Source organism: Oncorhynchus mykiss, chromosome 6 (genome assembly GCF_013265735.2).
Source record: "Oncorhynchus mykiss isolate Arlee chromosome 6, USDA_OmykA_1.1, whole genome shotgun sequence".
Lineage (NCBI taxonomy): Eukaryota > Metazoa > Chordata > Actinopteri > Salmoniformes > Salmonidae > Oncorhynchus > Oncorhynchus mykiss.
The window spans coordinates 55,970,290-55,991,038 of record NC_048570.1 but is presented as its reverse complement, the minus strand read 5'-3'; the positions used below and the strand labels follow the sequence as shown (position 1 = coordinate 55,991,038).

The 20,749-nt window shown below is 40.3% G+C and overlaps 2 protein-coding genes across 8 annotated transcripts; both read right to left on the bottom strand.

Moving 5' to 3' along the window:
• Window positions 1-1,584: 1,584 nt before the first annotated feature.
• On the bottom strand, window positions 1,585-8,769 carry LOC110526173. Of its 3 annotated transcripts, none has more exons than XR_005052167.1 (3): window positions 8,635-8,769; window positions 3,515-3,687; window positions 1,585-3,158 (listed from the first exon to the last, which is right to left on the bottom strand). XR_005052167.1 is itself a non-coding variant. In XM_036980464.1 (3 exons), exon 1 carries the CDS (start codon window positions 6,270-6,272, stop codon window positions 4,176-4,178), a length of 2,097 nt encoding a protein of 698 aa, XP_036836359.1. In that variant the 5' UTR covers window positions 6,273-8,627; the 3' UTR covers window positions 1,585-3,158; window positions 3,266-3,401; window positions 3,515-4,175. The 3 variants fall into 3 exon arrangements, 2 of the variants coding, with proteins under 2 accessions (XP_036836359.1, XP_036836358.1); XM_036980464.1 differs by lacking the exon at window positions 8,635-8,769 and adding an exon at window positions 3,266-3,401 and having other exon boundaries at window positions 3,515-8,627; XM_036980463.1 differs by lacking the exon at window positions 8,635-8,769 and having other exon boundaries at window positions 3,515-8,627.
• Window positions 8,770-10,134: 1,365 nt separating this feature from the next.
• Window positions 10,135-19,599, bottom strand: LOC110526171. Of its 5 annotated transcripts, none has more exons than XR_005052165.1 (5): window positions 19,349-19,599; window positions 15,608-15,745; window positions 12,573-12,734; window positions 12,119-12,193; window positions 10,135-11,878 (listed from the first exon to the last, which is right to left on the bottom strand). XR_005052165.1 is itself a non-coding variant. In XM_036980460.1 (5 exons), exon 1 carries the CDS (start codon window positions 18,794-18,796, stop codon window positions 16,568-16,570), a length of 2,229 nt encoding a protein of 742 aa, XP_036836355.1. In that variant the 5' UTR covers window positions 18,797-19,599; the 3' UTR covers window positions 10,135-11,878; window positions 12,119-12,193; window positions 12,573-12,734; window positions 15,435-15,496; window positions 15,608-16,567. The 5 variants fall into 5 exon arrangements, 3 of the variants coding, with proteins under 3 accessions (XP_036836355.1, XP_036836356.1, XP_036836354.1); XM_036980460.1 differs by adding an exon at window positions 15,435-15,496 and having other exon boundaries at window positions 15,608-19,599; XM_036980461.1 differs by adding an exon at window positions 15,485-15,496 and having other exon boundaries at window positions 12,114-12,193; window positions 15,608-19,599.
• Between the last annotated feature and the right edge of the window lie 1,150 nt (window positions 19,600-20,749).

Here is a 20,749-nt window from a genome sequence, read left to right as displayed (position 1 = left end):
ACACAAATTGGCTTATTTATTTACCAACTCACTAAATAATCACACAGAAATACACACACACAGTGTAGATGATTTATTACTAACATAATGCAATGAAACACAGTCCCTAGTGGACTAACCCGATATGACAGCTTGTTACACAATGGAAAGGGGGTGGGGAAAGATAAGGAGCGGGAGAGACAAAGAGAGTGGACTTATCGCACATACAGTTGAAAAACACTCACTGTAAATATGGATATTTAGTACCCTAACAACCGCTCATTCAGAAAAGGAATGCAATACATATTTACGCGTAGATGTCTTTCTCTGTCGTCTCTCTGTTGAACTCGATAGTTGAATGTGGTGGCTCGATGTAAGTCTCTGGTGGTCCACCAGAGGTCACAATTTCTTTAGTAGTTGTAGGCTTCTTTTGTTCTGGAGTGTTTGTTAGAATGGATCCATCAGAGGTGAATCACACAGTGGTGATAGGAAACTGTTCTTCTTTTGTTCTACATAGACTACTTTAAATTACCCAACTGTAGAGATTTAACCATTGGTAACATATTCAGCTCACGCTGCACGTAGACTGGTCTCAATGGTTGATTATTCAGGGTACAGCTAGGACCACTTTACACACCGGCAGCAACCCGGCATTTTTGGTCTAATGTTAATTTCCTTACGAGTCCTTTTATGCTTAGGTAAAAAGGGGCGTTCCATCATGCTGACACGAAGTCTGTGCTCACGTGGACGTGGTTACTGACTTAGCAAATGTTTATACAAAAAACAATTCTCATTTAGAAGTCTAAAATCACATTTTATCTTCACAACAGTATTCTTATACTTAATCATTTATTTTATACAACATTTAGATGCAAATCTGATCAATACATTGTGAAAGCTCTTAAAGTTACAATGTTTTTTATTTATTTATTTTTTATTTTACCTTTATTTAACCAGGTAGGCAAGTTGATAACAAGTTCTCATTTACAATTGCGACCTGGCCAAGATAAAGCAAAGCAGTTCGACAGATACAACAACACAGAGTTACACATGGAGTAAAACAAACATACAGTCAGTAATAAAGTATAAACAAGTCTATATACAATGTGAGCAAATGAGGTGAGAAGGGAGGTAAAGGCAAAAAAGGCCTTGGTGGCAAGGTAAATACAATATAGCAAGTAAAACACTGGAATGGTAGTTTTGCAATGGAAGAATGTGCAAAGTAGAAATAAAAATAATGGGGTGCAAAGGAGCAAAATAAATAAATAAATAAAATACAGTTGGGAAAGAGGTAGTTGATAGGGCTAAATTATAGGTGGGCTATGTACAGGTGCAGTAATCTGTGAGCTGCTCTGACAGTTGGTGCTTAAAGCTAGTGAGGGAGATAAGTGTTTCCAGTTTCAGAGATTTTTGTAGTTCGTTCCAGTCATTGGCAGCAGAGAACTGGAAAGAGAGGCGGCCAAAGAAATAATTGGTTTTGGGGGTGACTAGAGAGATATACCTGCTGGAGCGTGTGCTACAGGTGGGAGATGCTATGGTGACCAGCGAGCTAAGATAAGGGGGGACTTTACCTAGCAGGGTCTTGTAGATGACATGGAGCCAGTGGGTTTGGCGACGAGTATGAAGCGAGGGCCAGCCAACGAGAGCGTACAGGTCGCAATGGTGGGTAGTATATGGGGCTTTGGTGACAAAACGGATTGCACTGTGATAGACTGCATCCAATTTGCAGTCCAATGTTACACCATCCTTAATGATATCACAAAATAATAAACCCACCAACCATTCCAAGCGTTTGGATTTCAAAACTAATGTTCCAATGTCCAATCTTTGGATGTTAAAGTTTTTAGCAAGAGTCTCTCTGTAACACTCAGACATTCAATACTGCAGAGCCAAAGGGAGAGTTTCTGCCAGGTATTTACAATCCGGTCGTTAAATCATAAAACCGGGCCAACTCCCCCAGGAGAGAGTTTGGCTATCTGTCAGCCATTGGCCTAGCTGATCCGGCACCTTTGATCCTCACCAAGGAGTGACAGTCATGACAATTATATAGATAAGATACTCAAGTGGCCACTCTAACAATGAAAATACATGTCTTCAAAGATGGAAGGAAGTCGGGAGGAGGCGAGATCAGGTGGGACCATTCTAGCGAATGAGAGGGCAGTTACACGCTTGAACAACATGCATAACACCGATATAAAGTTATTTTTCTACCTTCATTCAATTATTTGATACGGTAATACAAAGTTGGAAAAACTAAAATTGCCCTGCCAACTATTAGCCCATTTACTTGTCTTCTCAGCCAGCCAGAGCTGACGCCATAACATCAAAATGCCATAGTGGTAGCTAGTCCACTTAACCATTGAACACCCCAACCAAAGAGAAATAGGCTTAATATGAGTGTATGAATAATCACATTCATATTCTACGTATGTAATATATAAGATTGTGGTAGGAAGTAGAGAGCAATTTCCTGTTGTGTTTTCATTTTTGTTTCATGTCAGACATTGGGACCACCAAGAGCTGTGTTTTCCAGTCAGGTGAGCTACAATGTTTTGTGAGTCTGTGGTCCCTCAGATCAGTCTTTTCCCTGTGATCTCACAACCTTTCTGAGTTTTACAGTGAGGAGAATCTGATGAACATAGTATTTCTGTTCTGGTAAAAAGTACAGGTCAGTCGTGACGGAGTCTAGTGTAGTGGTCTAAGCTCCCCGACTCTGTACCAGATATGCCCCCTGGCAACAGGGATTGGGCCCCCTGCCAACAGAGATTGGGCCCCACCTCGGCCACCCTCTGTCTATGCCCCTACTATGTTTCAATCTTTACATTTCCAGCTGTATTGTGAAAAACAAAAATAAAACATTTAAGAAAAAAAAAAAAGGTTCAGGTCGGTCAACCCATGGACAGTGCTGAATTCCAAATCGACCCCTTCTCGTAGCCCCTTCTCGTAGCCCCGAAACAGTGACACTGCATGTGTCATGTTTAACTCCACTGAAATCCTTTGCAGGCTTAAGTGGGCAATCAGAGTACATTTTTAGTACGAAGTGTTGAAAGTAGGACTGATCAAAGTAATGAATCAGTTTAATCTATTGGCAGTCCGCTCATCCCTCTTTACAAGACCTCAGAACTCTTGTCTTGTGTGTCAGGAAGGATGTTCTGTTCGCAAGTCTGTTGTTGAAGAGGCTGTAGAGAAAGTACATTATTCATCATTACCAAACAGATCACCCTCCTCCAACAGTTACATCAAGTAAAAGAGACTGCCACTCTCCCTGTCTTCACTCACTACCTACCTACATCGCACGCTTTCTCAATCACAGGCAAGCACTCTAATGCACACTATATGGTAGGTTAGTGGAACAGTTGGCAAAGACCAGTTGGTGTAGGCTAGTTTCAGTCAGAGCATCAGTGATGACATTGTGACTGACGCTACAACACAGGAAGAGAGGAAGAGAATGAGTGGTCAATAATTGATCGGACAATACTTACCTGCACAAAATGGATCGATGGACACACACACACACAAACTAAAACATACTCACCCCAGAATTTGTCCTATGTGCAGGATTGTATGGAGGGGCTGTAGGTGGTGGTCTGTGAATTGATAGTGCCGAGGTCCAGTTCTGGCAGCACCTCTGAGTAGCCCAGAACAAGAGATCCACAGGCCTGCCAGTCTAGCTTGGTCTTCACGAGGTCCAGCTCCCCATCTGAGACTCTGCACAGGGACAAGGCACACATCAAAGTTTTGCTGAAATTGGGAAGATAAAACCAAGAGATAACATCACAGTATATGTGAGAGCTGTTGAGCAGGTCGGGAGCTTCAAGTTCCTGACACCGCGTTTGAACATCATTAGGCTATACAATATATCACAAAATAGGTATATAGTGTAACTATATTATACTTGCATCTACTTATTGTCTGAGGTTGCATTGCTGTTTATCTTTCACCAGTCTGAACACAAAAGTTAAGGTGCTAGAAAGAAAATCACGTTAATGCAACATTTTTGAAATAGGCAATGTCATCACCAGGTTACAGGGACAAAGTTAAACCTGTTATAAAAAAGGTTCTGTCCTGTATAGTCCTATTGTGGTTCATTAGTAAATAATTAAACAAATAAAAGACTCATCCACTCTGTCATGTCTATTCCTTTACAATTTTCATTCTTCTGCAGGTGTGGCAGAGAGCTTTTCTTCTTCCTTTGCCTACACTGTCTGGAATGTTTTCCTCATTGACACTATTTTTGGTTCATCCAAAAAGGACAGCCATTCCCAAGTGTGATTCTTCTTGCACATGTCCATGCCTTCAATGGCAATACTGACTGCATTTGACTTAGCTTTTTGCAATTGATCTAATATTGCCAAATCCTTTCTGAATCGATCATTGTTTTGTGACAAGAGCTCTAAATTGACTGGAAGCATCATAGAACATACCTTCAGAAAACTGGCTAGGATCAACTCAACAATCTGAACAGTCAACTCAAAAAAGTCTGTGTCGGTCCACATGGTAAGCCTATCAAACACAAGGTTCTTGGGTACCTCAATGTCATCAAACAAGCATGCATTTCCTTTAACAAGGCCTCTCCCATCTTCCTGCCATTCCTTGAGTTTGGTAACAAGGGTTTGGTATCTTTCTTCCATCTCCAACACGTTTCCCTTCAAAGTTAAGGCTCTCCAGAGAGGATCAATGATAAGCTTGGAAACCAGACCCAGAGCTCTGCACCCGGCCTTGAACTGTTGAACCTCCAAATCAGCAACAACTGTGGCAAGCAAACTACTCTCAGCTCCGTACGTACTGGTAAACTCAACCAAATCATCATGGATGCTATACACCCCAGCAGAATTATGAAACAGACCATCTATTCTATGTCCAATGGATAGAGACAAAGGAACTTCATCAAATTCTTTTTTGCTGGTCAAAAAGGTTTCGAACGGAACAAGCTGACCGTCCTCTGCCCATCCAAGCTCTTGCACAGCAATACTCACAGAACTCACCAAACACACTGTTCCAGACTCCAACTCTGTTGTCCCAATGTTAGGGGAGCAATGGACTCCTACTTCCTTATCTCCTAAAATCATATTTTCCCAAAGTAGAAGACTTGTGTTTGCCTGGTGAGCAAAGCCGTCAATCAAATGTAAGCCACAGAAGAGCTGACTTACAAGGCACATCATTGTCTTTTCAGTGGAACTAAAGCCACAATGTTTCTCAGCCATCAGTGGTAGGATGTCTGATCTGTATTCAGTGAGGATTGGTTCAAATTTCTTTTCGGAACCAGTCCCAGCACCAAAACACTTTGAAAAGGTTACAAAAATCCATCTCATCTGTTGCATTTCACCACTCGTAACAATTTCATTGATCATTTTCCTGCAAACATCAACTTGGTAGTTCTCTGGGCATGGGGTTTGCTCTGTGACCCCAGAGTGAACGTCAGACTCCTTTAAGCAGAAGTCAGTGGGTCCATTATCTTGGCCAAGCTTGACAGTTTCATCTGTTTCGATAGAGATGATCTCTTCAGCATGCAGAGACCATACAGTCCTTGCATCAGCGACCAGATATTTCAAACCGGTCTTGTTAACCATCTTCTGGGAGTTCATCTTCTCCTCTGTATCATTTGCCTCTTGTATCCTTTTCAAATCCAATTGTCTTTTTGACAATCTTGCAGGTGGAGTAGCTTCTTTTTTCTTGTATTGTCTAGTCACAAGCGGTATTATAAACACTTCTTTTGAAAAGTCTTCATTTGTGACATGTTTCCGTTTAGCCATTCGTTTCAGTTTAGATGAAATATGTATGGCAAATTGACAGCGTTTCTGATTTTGCAAATCTAGATTAAAATTATATTCCAGTATATCATAGACAGTATACATATAAGCCTTTTTTGTATTTTTTGCAAACTTATGAACCTCATACATTACGCCATTTGTCAGTAACTGTGAGTCAAGTTTTGTTTTGGATGGTGGTTTGGATCTCACATCAAGTTCCACACCTACTTCTTTGCACAAGGGGTAGCAGTTTTTCACCACTTTCTCTGCAAAGGGCATCACGTTTGCCTTTTTAATTTTGCTGACAGGGACCTTCGTTTTTCCGGCTGACAATGTGAGTCCAGTCTCGTTGGAGATGGTCTGTTTCTTCACAGACTGAGAAACTAGGCCTACTCGTCTACCTCTACGAAATTTCTCTGCCTTCGTGTCTCTTACTTTGCAAGTGGCTCTTTCTCCCTTTTTCCTTCTCAAATCTAATCGTCTTCTTTCTGTTACTTTTTTCAGTCCTTGATATTTCCACACAATTGAGTTAATGACCTGCATTTTATTGGAAATCACTGCAGGTTTCTTTCTTGTGCCAACCCCCAGTGAGAATGATTATTTTAAATATGGAGGTTTCCTTCTATGTGCCATGCATGTCATTTTCTTAACAACTCGTCTCAACTTTGTAATAATATAGGTAGACAGCTTGGTTTTCTCAATAGGCAAATCAAGATCAAAATTGTGCTCTAGGACATCAATGACAATTTGCTTGTAAGTTCCACAAACATCTTTGGCAAAATTACCAAGTTCAATCATTACACCTTTGGTCAATAATTCCAAATTAAGTTTCTCTTTTGCCCCAAAATTGGATTTCACATCAAGTTCTAATCCTATTTTCTTACAGAGGGGATAGGGGTCCTTCATTGTTTTTGATATTGTAGAGGCCATTAGATGCCCATTTTGGTCCCCTGCAAGGCTGTACGCCGTTCCACCAGCACACTGCGTTACATCTTTCTCAGTTAACAGGTTGTCTGTCTTGACATGCTGAGTAAGTCTGGATACGATGTCCAGATGAGATTTGTCCATTAAGAGCAGGTTCAAGATTTTCTGACACACGGTCATAATTCTTTGCAGTTGAAAGGGCATATTTTGAACCTTTTATCGTGTTGGGATCAGGAAGGGTAAACACCTCCATTACCAATTCAGGTTTTCCTAGAACAGTTTTTTTGTTTTCTCATCAATTCTCTTAATTTGTGCATAGTATGTGTCGCAAAATCATACCTTTGATGCTTTTGCAAACCAAGATCAAAGTTGTACTCTAGAATGTCACAGACAACATGCTGCTGAGCTCTATTAACTTCTTTAGCTAAATCAGAAACCTCAACCATCACACCTTTAGTCAGCAACTGCACATCTAGTTTCTGATTGGATCCAGACCCAACATTGAAATCCAATCCAATTTTCTTGCAGTTGGAGTATGGATCCTTCAACTTTTTTCCAGCTGACGACCTTTGCGAAATATGTTTTGAGTAATTAACACGATGTCGCCACATATCTCCATCTTTTCTCCCTTTTTGTGCCTTGACCATTTTCTTCCCTCTTTTTTTTTTATTTTAACGTCGTAGTCTTCCTCTTGAATAGAGGTTGAAGTAAATGGTTTACAATAGGCTGGAAGAATAGGCCTGTGAGTCCTCATATGACATGGTTGCAGCACTGGAGTTAAATTACTGTCACTTGCTATTGCAGGTGAAATTATCAGAAATGGTTTGGCAATACTTTGACTTGGGAGATTAACATAATCAGTCAGCACTTGATCATTGTTTAGTGGCTGTATTTGAAAGCTGCTAAATATCTGTGCAGTTGGGTTGATTTGTCCTCCCAAAGAAACACTTTCTGCAACTAAGTGTTGCGACTGAGAAAAGGTACATACTTTTCCAATCTGAATATCATTGGGAGATATGTACAAACATGGCTTATCTTTGATTAAATTCCCTACAGGGGTGCTTGAGTTATCCTGTACTGTGTGAACGTGGACAACACCTTTACCATCCACATTTACAGCTGGAGCACCAACTGTTGTTGAATTAATTTGAATCTCCCTATCACTTGATTTTGTATCTTCTAACGGAGCACAAATAAGGCTTTGTTTTGTTGTGTCATACCAATTTTCAGCATATGAATAACTTGCATTAAAAGAGTCAGATAAAATGACAGCTGGGGATATCTCCATCTCATCCTCCTCTGGCTTTATATCTACATCCATCTCACACCGACTAAACTAGCTATCTGGGTGATACCCAGGGTCAAATTAAATATAGTTTGGTTAGACCTAGTAATGTCCAAGTAGCTGACCAGGCCTATCTCCTTAAGAATATCAATCCAATTGATTTTTATAAAGTCCTTTTTATAACAGTGAAAATGGTGAGAGTCTGAGGAAATAGGTTATGTAATATTAGATATAGTGGTGTAACTACAGATGATTCCAAGTTTAAGGTTTGGCCTACACCAACTGACCAAGGGAGTCCACCCACTCTACTTCTCTGTCTGCTTGTAAAAATGACTGTTTATTACACCACAACACCTAACGGGTGCTTTGTGTCCTGAATTACCCCCACACAGTTTATCAAACTAACCTCAGGCTAACTGACAAGCCTAACTTGCATCTCACTGCAGTAACGTTAAATCCAATGAGACTTGGCACATAACAAATGCGTATTGTGAGTACCACCAAGTAGCCAACTCATCTAGCTAACTATGTATTGAGGTCTATATTGACGGCAAATATGCCACTTGCAAGGGCGCATTGATTGCAGAACATGAATTATCAGTACATAGAGTAGCCTATTGTTTGTCATAGACTAGTGGTTCACATCAAATAGCCTCGCTAAGCTTGCTAACGTTAGTTAACTATTACTGTAGCTACCTTGATTTTGCAGGTCCCCCTTAGCCTTCCATAAGACAGTTTGGAATTTGAAAAAAAGTTGGTGCTACAGTAAAGTACTTCATCTTCCAGGTGGGTAACGGTTAGCTTATTCCGGAAATGTGAATGCTCTGAGTCCGAGATAGTGAGATCCTATTGGACCGTTGTAGTATTTATTAGCATTTTTCCGTTAGGGAACGTGACGAGAGTGAGGATGAATTAACTGTGGCAGGTGCAGTGATGACTGCTGCGAAAAAGTTGAGTGTAGAGGGAAGCAGTATGTTGAGGAAGGTTGGTGTCGAGTGCAAAAAGAGAGATACGTGCCCAAGCATTTCAGAGATGGAACCTGGCGAGAGTGAGGATGAAGTACCTGTGGTGAGGACCGCCGAGTTCGGGCCTCGTCCCAAAGATGATAAGGATGATTATGGCCCAGTGGGAGTGAGATTTGTAGACAATGGATCATTGCATTTTGGCTGATCCATATGTGGCGTCAAGCTGTGGTGTAGGATAGGTTGGGAACTGTTGAGTTGTTGAAGGTAACTAGGAGTGGACTCATGTAGATTTGTATTTCCTCCACCCAGAGGGAGCGGGCGCTCCGGATTACGCAATTAGGGACAAGAATTGTGACTTGCTTTGCTCCCCGGAGCAGGGCGCTGATGAAAGGAGTGATACCGGGTCAGCACTAAGTGTTAAGGAGGAGCAGTTGAAACTTAAGATTCCCGGTGTCTGTGACACATACAGCTAGGTGAGACATAGATCTGGTGGAGAGTGTGGGGAAACAGAAGACTTTGTCTGTCATGCTGAGTGTTTATGTAGTCTTTGCCAGATAAGGTCAGGGTAGGAAGTGTCAGTTATCCCATGAAAGCTTTTGTTTCCCAAAAATACTAGTGTTTTAGGTGTCAAGTGTATGGGCATGTTGCAGTGTGTAGGAGGGAGATGCCTAGATGTTAAAAGTGTGTAGGAGGGCATAAGATGATGGAATGTGTGGTATCGGTGGAAAACGTTATGGATGTTAGTTGTAGGGCTGCCCATGGGGCTGAAGATCGGAGGTGTCCGGTGAGAGAAAGGCAGGTTGAGGTTGCCAGGGTTATGTATTTAACCTTTATTTAACTAGGCAAGTCAGTTAAGAACAAATTCTTATTTACAATGATGGCCTAGAGTAGTACAGAAAGTGTTGAATGCCAAAGCAGTGAAGAGTGGTTGGTAGTGGAAGATGAGTACAGGGTGAGGGATTCTGAGAGGATTCCTGTGAGTAGGCAGAGACCAAGAGAGAGTGATGGGAAGAATATGTGCTTCAGTAAGGTGGGCTTTTCAGCATTTATAGCCATGGTTGTCAATTGTACTGCAGAAATGGATCAAAAGTCACAGAAAATAGTGGTTGTGGTGGCAGCGGCAAATAAGTACTTGAGATTGAGAGGATTTACTGCGTAACAGATGCAGGATTAGGTCTGGTGTGGGACTAGATATAATTAAATAGTGGAATGGTGTGGTGTTTTATTTTTGTATTTTTTTGAGAGGGTTAATAGTTGGGAGGGAAATGTTCCTTTTTCACAATTTTGTATTACCATATCAAAGAATGTAATGTAGTTAGACTGTAAATTGCCTCACACACACCAGTACAGTAGTTGGCGGTGTATGCACTTAAAAGGTGGATGCGATCTGCCAAACAAATTCCAAAGAAGAAGGTAGCAGGTTAGGATAATTAACGTGGCAGGTTAGTAGAATGAGGTTATTAAGGATAGCTAAAATGCTATGGTTGTCAACAATCTACTTGTTGTGCAGCCCACACACAAAATGGTCAAGTGGCAACAAATCTGCCCAATTAGCTGATTGGTTTCCATACACCCACTTTTGTTGACACGCCCACTTTCAGACACTCCACGTATGCAGCACATGACCCATGATATTCCAGATTGGACATTTGCATCTGCTTCTTTGTTTTGCAGTCAAGATAAACAGTGCAATATCGCCACCTATCGTACTGGAGGCAACAGTGTTTACTTTGTTATGGCTCGACCTCTCATCCAGAGCTATTATCCATAACACCTAAATGCCATAATACACGTGCTAGCTCACTTAATACACCAAACAAATAAAATAATAGTCTATTAATACTAGTATTTATACTTTTAGGTACAACTTATAAAGGCATTAAATAGCATTCATAAACACTACATAAACACTTCACAAATAGTCTATAACCATATGTCATACTCTACAGATGGTGTGTGAACATACATATTGAGTTATGTCACAGTTGGCAATTCACTCTACAGTGGAAATGGGTATGTAACCCTTCATAGAGTATGACAAACACTTATAGATGATTTGTGAATGGAGTACTTGTACTTGGTTTAAAGTGGGACCGATATTGACATTTTGTATTTCCGTAACAATACTTATTTAATCCCAACTATCCTAGCACCTGTTGCCAAATTGGAATCATCATCCCATAACTAACATCTCCATGTGAAGAGAGTAGCAATAAAAATAACAAAGTAATACAAAAAATGAAACTTTAGATAAAGGCTACAGAGGCAGATAACCAAGAATGGAAAAGCTGGCTGTATTACGTGGAGATAATTGGACAAAAAAGGTTGCATAATTAAGAACAAACAAATCCTAACACAAATCTTATGGACTAGTCCAATGAAAACAAATTTGATTTACAATTACCATACAAAACTACATTAAATATATTTTTCACAATCCCCATATAAAAATACCAAGTAGTGAGATTTATGTTCCTTGTAAATATTTACAGGATCATGCATGTCTACAGGTTTTTTACAGGTAAAAAAGGAATACAATCTTATAAAGATACATTAATCAACAAAACACTCAAGGATGTTGTTTATATGAGTCAGGTAGGATACTACTTACTGCTGTGATATGTCAGAAGTGTAAAACAATGGTAATTTACATTTTTGTTGTTTAATTTCAAATGGTGAAACACCAGAGAGCTCTGCTATCCACAGTCAGATGCAGTCAAGTGAGCTGCAATGATTTATGAGTAATGAGTCTATTTCCTGTGACCTCATAACTAATCAGAGTAGTCCAGTATGAGGAAAGTGATGAACATTGTATTTCTGTTCAGGTCAGTCAGCCCATGGCATGTAGTCCAAAGACAACCAGACGGAAATCAACATGACTGAAGGCGCAACAGTGGTGTATAACATCCTCAGGGCAGGTCCGCAAGTTGAGGACGGAAACAGAGTGTGTCTCTCTAGTATGGCAAGCAGAGGACCTGTGAAGGAAGGAGCAACACAAATAATTGAATCATCAAGATCGCTTTTAGTGTGATAAGAACCATCATGTTTTTGAGCATTTACAGTGGCAAGATAATTTGTAGAAAGTTGTACAAATATTTATTGTATGTGCAAGCAGCCCGTCTGTCCCTAGCTACAGTATATTGTTCCTATTTAAGTAATGATTCATAGAGGTCCACACAGTGAATATGACACGTACAGTCACAAGCTTACCTTACCATCATGATTAAGACGTTTTCTCCTCAAGTGTTGCGGACCTGGAACACCCCACTGCACCAGACCTCCTCCTATACCTAAAATACAACAGGATAATGCTTTGTCCTTTTTTCACAGAAATTGAACTTTGTCTTTAGCCTTTCCCAACCCCACAAAACACACGTGCAGCGGCACCAGGTCAGCCGCAACACACCACCATGGAACATTTTGGGGAATATGTGCCCAGCTAAAGGGCACAACACAGAGGGCAGCTGGGAAATGACACTAGCCACGCATCAGTAACTGATCCACATCTCAAACCTCTAGGCTGACTACCGCCACAGAATATGTCATTAATAATTTCTCGAGTAGTGCTAGTGTTTAACTACTATTGTCATACATTATAAATAATTAGAAATGACTGGATATCTTTGTCATTCACAACAGACTCTGAATAGTTTGTGTCCGACGACAAACCTTAAAACACCTTCTGCGCCTTGAGGTCAGTCAGCCCATCGACTGACATGAAAAAAAGTAATGACTGAAGGTGCAACAGTGGTGTCCAACATCCTCAGAGCAGGTCAACAAGTTGAGGACAGAATCAGACTTCACATCCCGTAATTGTTTCAAGCAGAGGATCTGTGAATAAACATAAGGTGCAGAGCCAAAGATTATCATAATGTTTCATGAATATTCAAACCGTCAGGAAAGTTAGTAGACAGCACAAAAAAATAAGTGAAACTCACAAGAAGAAAGTCAATACTAATACATTTGAGGATCACAAACTGGACCCTGAAAAGAGCTGTTGTACACCCAGATTCAAATAGCATGCATCAAGTTGAAAGAGAAACACACGCATCACCTGTGAATACACATGTATGAAATTATTAGATCAAGCAAATTAATAAAATTATTTTTATTTTACCTTTATTTAACCAGGCAAGTCAGTTAAGAACAAATTCTTATTTTCAATGACGGCCTAGGAACAGTGGGTTAACTGCCTGTTCAGGGGCAGAACGACAGATTTGTACCTTGTCAGCTCGGGGATTTGAACTTGCAACCTCAATACCTCATTGACCTCCTCATGAGAGGATATGAATATCCACTTTATTCCGGCCTAGTGACAGTGTTAATCATTGTAAAAAGATATCAAATCCCAAGTCACAGCATTACTTGCATATATTTTGATCCAGAAACTAGCTCCCCACCAGTGATGCATAAATCTGAAGAACAATGTGGAATGTTTTATTTCACCACATGGTTGACTCTACACTGTAGAGGTAAAAAATACTGCCTGCAGTCTTGGCGGATCATTGAGAACAGCATGACTGGCTGCGTCACGGCTTGGTACGGCACTGCAAGGCGCTAGGGTAGTGCAGATGGCCCAGTACATCACTGGGGCCGAGCTCCATACCAGGACCTCTATACCAGGTGGTGTCAGAGAAAGATTCCAACCACCCAAGACAACAGGATCCTGAACAGCTTCTACCCCCAAGCCATAAGCTAAATAGTTAGTTAAATAGTTACCTGAACAAACTTTTTTTTTTTTAACTCATCACATCCACTGCTGCTACTGTTTACTATCGGTCACTTTATTCCTAGTTATATGTACATACAGTATATACCTCAATTACCTCATATCACTGCACATCAACTCGGTACTGGTACCCCTTGTATATAGCCATGTTATCATTACTCATTGTGTATCTATTATTACATGTTTCACTTTTCTATTATTTCTAGGGATGCACGGTATATCGGTAAGCATATCGGAATTGGCCAATATTAGCCACAAACGCCAACATCAGCCCGATGTCTAGTTTAACGCCAATGTGCAAAACCGATGTCAAAGCTGACGTGGGTACCTATATAACGTATGTAGATGACGTAATGACGCCACAAAAAAATACAGCATTACACATGCAACACAGCATTCCTAGCCAAGCCCATAATGTCAGCTGTGTGGATCTATTTTGAAGTTTCAAAGGAAGATAACAAAAAGGCCATATGCAACGTTTGTGCTGCTATTATTTACGGAGACTTTTATCTCCCTCACCAACTTTAAACATCTGCTATCTGAGCAGCTAACCGATCGCTGCAGCTGTACATAGTCCATCGGTATATAGCCCACCCAATTTACCTACCTCATCCCCATACTGTTTTTATTTTATTTACTTTTCTGCTCTTTTGCACACCAGTATCTCTACCTGCACATGTTCATCTGATCATTTATCACTCGAGTGTTAATCTGCTAAATTGTAATTATTCACTCCTATGGCCTATCTATTGCCTACCTCCTCATGCCTTTTGCACACAATGTATATAGATTCTTTTTTTCCTACTATGTTATTGACTTGTTTATTGTTTACTCCATGTGTAACTCTGTGTTGTTGTCTGTTCACACTGCTATGCTTTATCTTGGCCAGATCGCATTTGCAAATGAGAAGTTGTTCTCAACTAGCCTACCTGGTTAAGTAAAGGTGAATATATATATATTTTTTAATTTATTTCCAGAGGGGGGGAGAAAGTGAAATCTTTCTATACCACAAACCGAATTACTCATTTGAAAGTGCATCACCCCCCTACTTAGAACAAAAGCATAACAAAACTAAGCGCACACCTCCAACAACTAAACATGTTCAAGTCAAGCAGTCATTTGAAAGACTAAGAACATTTCAGCAAGACAACTCAAAGGCGAAACCCATTAAACGCCAAGATAATGGAATTCATTGCCCTTGACAATCAACCGTTCTCTGTCGTGGATGATGTAGACTTTCACCGAACTGGTTCGAGCACCGGTACATACTACCAAGTAGGCACCATTTTTCAGATGTTGCCCTACTGGAGTTACACAGTATTGTTGAAACGCACATCCATGAGCTACTTGCTATGGGCGTCACTGCTATTAACGTCACAAATTACATTTGGACCAGCGATGTCAGTCCCATGAGCATGCTGAGTCTGACAGCACAGTGGGTCGACGAGGATTTCGTAATGCCGAATAAACACCTATAACCTGACCCTCCTCTCCAGGCAGTTCTTGCAAGAGCCAGGTGCTGCTGTGCTGCAAGAGTGGCCCTCTTTTACAAGCAACATGTGCTAGTTGAAGCATTCAAGGTATGGCATGAGTGTGACAATCTTTTGATGAGAACATTATAGGCCAGTGTTGCCCAACACTTTTTCCTGTTGAACTACCACTTTGTTGGCTCTTGTTTAATGTTGTACATATTTTAGTTTTTCATGTATTTCAGGTCCCCAGAACCCCACCCCCCCCCCCCCACCTCCGCTAATTTTTCCCCCACAGCTAACAACATTTCCTGAGGAAACACTGGTACACACAGTCACTGTTTCAACTTCAATAAGAATCTCTCATGGTGGACATCACAAACCTGGAACTCGGCCTGCAGAAAGACAAAATGCATTGTCATAGTAAACAAAACAAAAAACAGAAGAAACTAAATAGCTACTTAATTGAAACAGTGAATAGTTTTCGAAGTGAATGAAGCTCTCACCTTTTGAAAATTATTTGATGTTTATATATAAAAGCATGTTCTTCCTGAAGTCTACAGAAATGTGCAACGTTGAATGCTGCAACAGATAGAAAAGCACTGCAGTCCAGTGTGCATTTGTCCTAATGAAAACATCTTGATCTCCAACAGAAATAGAGATAAAACAGGCTCTCAAAAATGGATAACAAAAATAGGATTTAAAAATGTATTTAAATTTTTTTTTTAACAAAGCATGACTCATTTTGACAATGGAAAAGTTGACAACTTTCAGAGCCTTGCTCTCCATCTTGTTTATATTTAAGTTGACCATTCAAGTAGTCAATTCAAAGGTCAAACAAAAAAAATGGTCCAGAAAGAAGCTAACACTAAAATAACAACTGGTCTCCTCTCAAAATGATCATGTTCTTTTTTTCATAAACAAGACCAGGCATCAAAAGCGAATAGAAGGCCAAGGGAATCTGCAAATTCAACTATTGTGACAAAGCCGCTACACTTTTCCTGACAGCACACTTCGTGAAAAACCTCTACATTGGATTTCAAACAATATAAAAACAAGTAAGCACGTGGAACCATTCACATGTGGTACCAAATGGATAAGCGTTATTCGACATTCAACATTTACTGACACCACGTTTGAACCTATTTAGGCTATACAGTATCCAACAGAATAGGTATACAATGTAAGTAGCTATATTATACTTTTAATCTACTTGTCTGAACTCATCTGAGGTTGCATTGCTGTTTATTTGAACACAAAAGCTAAGGCGCTAGAAAAATAGCACATTCATGCATTTTTTTGAAAGATGCCATGCTATTAAAAGGTTCTGTACTGTGGTTTACTAGTAAATAGATAAGTACCAAACCAATAAAAAAAATGTTTTAAAAGACATATCTTTCATGTCTATTACTTTACAATTTTCATTCTTCTGCAGGTGTGGCAGAGAGCTTTTCTTCTTCCTTTGCCTACACTGTCTGGAATGTTTTCCTCATTGACACTATTTTTGGTTCATCCAAAACAGACAGCCATTCCCAAGTGTGATTCTTCTTGCACATGTCCATGCCTTCAATGGCAATACTGACTGCATTTGACTTAGCTTTTTGCAATTGATCTAATATTGCCAAATCCTTTCTGAATCGATCATTTTTCTTTGACAGGAGCTCTGGGTCGACTGGAAGCACCATAGAACATACCTTCAGAAAACTGGCTAGGATCAACTCAACAATCTGAACAGTCAACTCAAAAAAGTCTGTGTCGGTCCACATGGTAAGCCTATCAAACACAAGGTTCTTGGGTACCTCAATGTCATCAAACAAGCATGCATTTCCTTTAACAAGGCCTCTCCCATCTTCCTGCCATTCCTTGAGTTTGGTAACAAGGGTTTGGTATCTTTCTTCCATCTCCAACACGTTTCCCTTCAAAGTTAAGGCTCTCCAGAGAGGATCAATGATAAGCTTGGAAACCAGACCCAGAGCTCTGCACCCGGCCTTGAACTGTTGAACCTCCAAATCAGCAACAACTGTGGCAAGCAAACTACTCTCAGCTCCGTACGTACTGGTAAACTCAACCAAATCATCATGGATGCTATACACCCCAGCAGAATTATGAAACAGACCATCAATTCTATGTCCAATGGATAGAGACAAAGGAACTTCATCAAATTCTTTTTTGCTGGTCAAAAAGGTTTCGAACGGAACAAGCTGACCGTCCTCTGCCCATCCAAGCTCTTGCACAGCAATACTCACAGAACTCACCAAACGCACTGTTCCAGACTCCAACTCTGTTGTCCTAATGTTAGGGTAGCTATGGACTCCTACTTCTTTATCTCCTAAAATCATATTTTCCCAAAGTAGAAGACTTGTTTTTGCCTGGTGAGCAAAGCCATCAATCAAATGTAAGCCACAGAAGAGCTGACTTACAAGGCACATCATTGTCTTTTCATTGGAACTAAAGCCACAATGTTTCTCAACCATCAGTGGTAGGATGTCTGATCTGTATTCAGCAAGGATTTGTTCAAATTTCGTTTCGGAACCAGTCCCAGCACCAAAACACTTTGAAAAGGTTACAAAAATCCATCTCATCTGTTGCATTTCACCACTCGTAACAATTTCATTGATCATTTTCCTGCAAATGTCAACTTGGTAGTTCTCTGGGCATGGGGTTTGCTCTGTGACCCCAGAGTGAACGCCAGACTCCTTTAAGCAGAAGTCAGTGGGTCCATTATCTTGGCCAAGCTTGACAGTTTCATCTGTTTCGATAGAGATGATCTCTTCAGCATGCAGAGACCATACAGTCCTTGCATCAGCGACCAGATATTTCAAACCGGTCTTGTTAACCATCTTCTGGGAGTTCATCTTCTCCTCTGTATCATCTGCCTCTTGTATCCCTTTCAAATTCAATTGTCTTTTTGACAATCTTGCAGGTGGATTAGCTTCTTTTTTCTTGTATTGTCTAGTCACAAGCGGTATTATAAACACTTCTTTTGAAAAGTCTTTATCTGCGACATGTTTCCGTTTGGCCATTCGTTTGAGTTTAGATGCAATATGTATGGCATTTTGACAGCGTTTCTGATTTTGAAAACGTACATCAAAATTATATTTCAGAATATTATAGACGGTATACATATAACTCCTTTTTGTATTTTTTGCAAACTTATGAACCTCATACATTACGCCATTTGTCAGTAACTGTGAGTCAAGTTTTGTTTTGGATGCCGGTTTGGATCTCACATCAAATTCCACACCTATTTCTTTGCACAATGGGTAGCAGTTTTTCACCACTTCCTCTGCAAAGGGCATCACATTTGCCTGTTTAATGTTGCTGACCAGGACAGACCGAGACAAGGTACATACTTTTCCAATCTGAATATCACTGGGTGACATGTAAAAACATGACTCCTCTTTGATTAAATTCTCTACAGGGGTGCTTGGTCTATCCTGTTCTGTGTGAACACGAACAACACCTTTACCACCCACATTTACTGCTGTTTGAAGTGGAGTACCAACTTTTGTTGAATTCATTTTAATCTCCCTATCACTTGATTTTGTATCTTCTAACAGATTACAAATAAGCCGTTGTTTTGCTGTGTCATATCCATTTTCGGCATATGAATAACTTGCATCAAAAGAGTCAGACCAAATGACAGCTGGGGCTATCTCCACCTCATCCTCCTCTGGCTTTATATCTACATCCATCTCACACCAACTAAACTAGTTATCTAGGTGACACCCAGGGTCAACTTAAATATAGTTTGGTTAGACCTAGTAATGTCCAAGTAGCGGACCAGTCCTATCTCCTTAAGAATATCAATCCAATTTATTTTTATAAAGCCCTTTTACAACAGTGAAAATTCTGAGGAAATACGTTCTGTAATATTAGATAGTGGTGTAACTACAGTTGATTCCAAGTGTATTGTTAGGCCTATACCAACTGACCAAGGGAATTCCACCCTAGCCTCAGGCTACCGAATAATCTTAACTTGCATCTCACTGCAGTAATGTTAGATCCAATGAGACTTGGCACATAACATAAACGAATAGTGAGTACCACCAAGTAGCCAAATCATCTTGCTAACTAGCTATGTATTGAAGTCTATATTGACGACAAATATGACACTTGCAAGGGCGCATTGATTGCAATACATGAATTATCTGTACATGGTAACCTATTGTTTGTCATAGACTAATGGCTCAGATCAAATAGAGTAGCTCAGCTAACTAACGTTAGTTAGCAATTACTGTAGCTACCTTGATTTTGCAGGTACCCCTAAACCTTCCATACGATAGTTTGGAATTAGAAAAAAAGTTGTTCCTACGACAAAGTACTTCCAGGTGGGTAACTGGTTAGCTTATTCCGAAAATGTAAACTGAATGTTTTGAGTTCGACGCTGCGTATCGAGGAATTAGAAAATCATTCTAAACACTTGGCTAAAATCTTAGTTACAAAAAAACGTAGACATGCAGTGGTTCTGCGTAAACGAGCTTTCTTTTCCGCTGAAAACCGGATGTGGAAACTCTACTCAGGCGTTATGATTCCGGGTGCGCCTTTCTCGCTCCAGATTCAAATAACGGGTAACTGCATATTTGGAGCAAATATTTTTGTATAATTAACCCAATATAGAGCCTGTCGTTTCAAATTGGATCAAATTAGTCATAGAACAAGGAGGTGGGCAGAGTCAAGCACGAGATAGTGAGATCCTATTTGCCCGTTCTATAATTTATTTGAATTCTTCCGTTAGGGAAAGCCTGCCTTGATGTGCAATAAGTCAATTCGCCCTGGCAGTCCTTCTAAACGCATTTTTGTTATATATTCCCGGTGTCTGTGACAGATACAGTTAGGTGAGACGTAGATCTGGTGGAGAGTGTGGGGAAACAGAAGACTTTGTCATGCTGAGTGTTTATGTAGAGTCTTTGCCAGATAAGGTCAGGGTAGGAAGTGTCAGTTATACCATGAGAGCTTTTGTTTCCCGAAAATACTAGTGTTTTAGGTGTCAAGTTTATGGGCATGTTGCAGCAGTGTGTAGGAGGGAGATGACTAGATGTGAAAAGTGTGTAGGAGGGCATAAGATGATGGAATGTGTGGTATCGGTGGAAAACGTTATGGATGTTAGTTGTGGGGCTGCCCATGGGGCTGAATATCGGAGGTGTCCGGTGAGAGAAAGGTAGGTTGAGGTTGCCAGGGTTATGTATTTAGCTTTTATTTAACTAGGCAAGTCAGTTAAGAACAAATTCTTATTTACAATAACGGCCTAGAGTAGTATAGAAAGTGTTGTATTCCAAAGCAGTGAAGAGTGGTAGTGGAAGATGGGTACAGGGTGAGGTATCCTGAGAGGATTCCTGTGAGTAGGTAGAGACCAAGAGAGAGTGATGGGAAGAATATGTGCTTCAGTAAGGTGGGCTTTTCAGCATGTATAGCCATGGTTGTCAATTGTACTGCAGAAATGGATCAAAAGTCACAGAAAATAGTGGTTGTGGTGGCAGCGGCAAAGAAGCACTTGGGATTGAGAGGATTTACTTCTTAACAGCTGCAGGGGGTAGTGTTAGTGGTGTTATGTCCTCTCAGACCATTGATCTGGAGTAGGACTAGATATAATTAAATAGTGGAATGGGGTGGTGTTGAATTTGTTTTGAGAGGGTTAATAGTATATA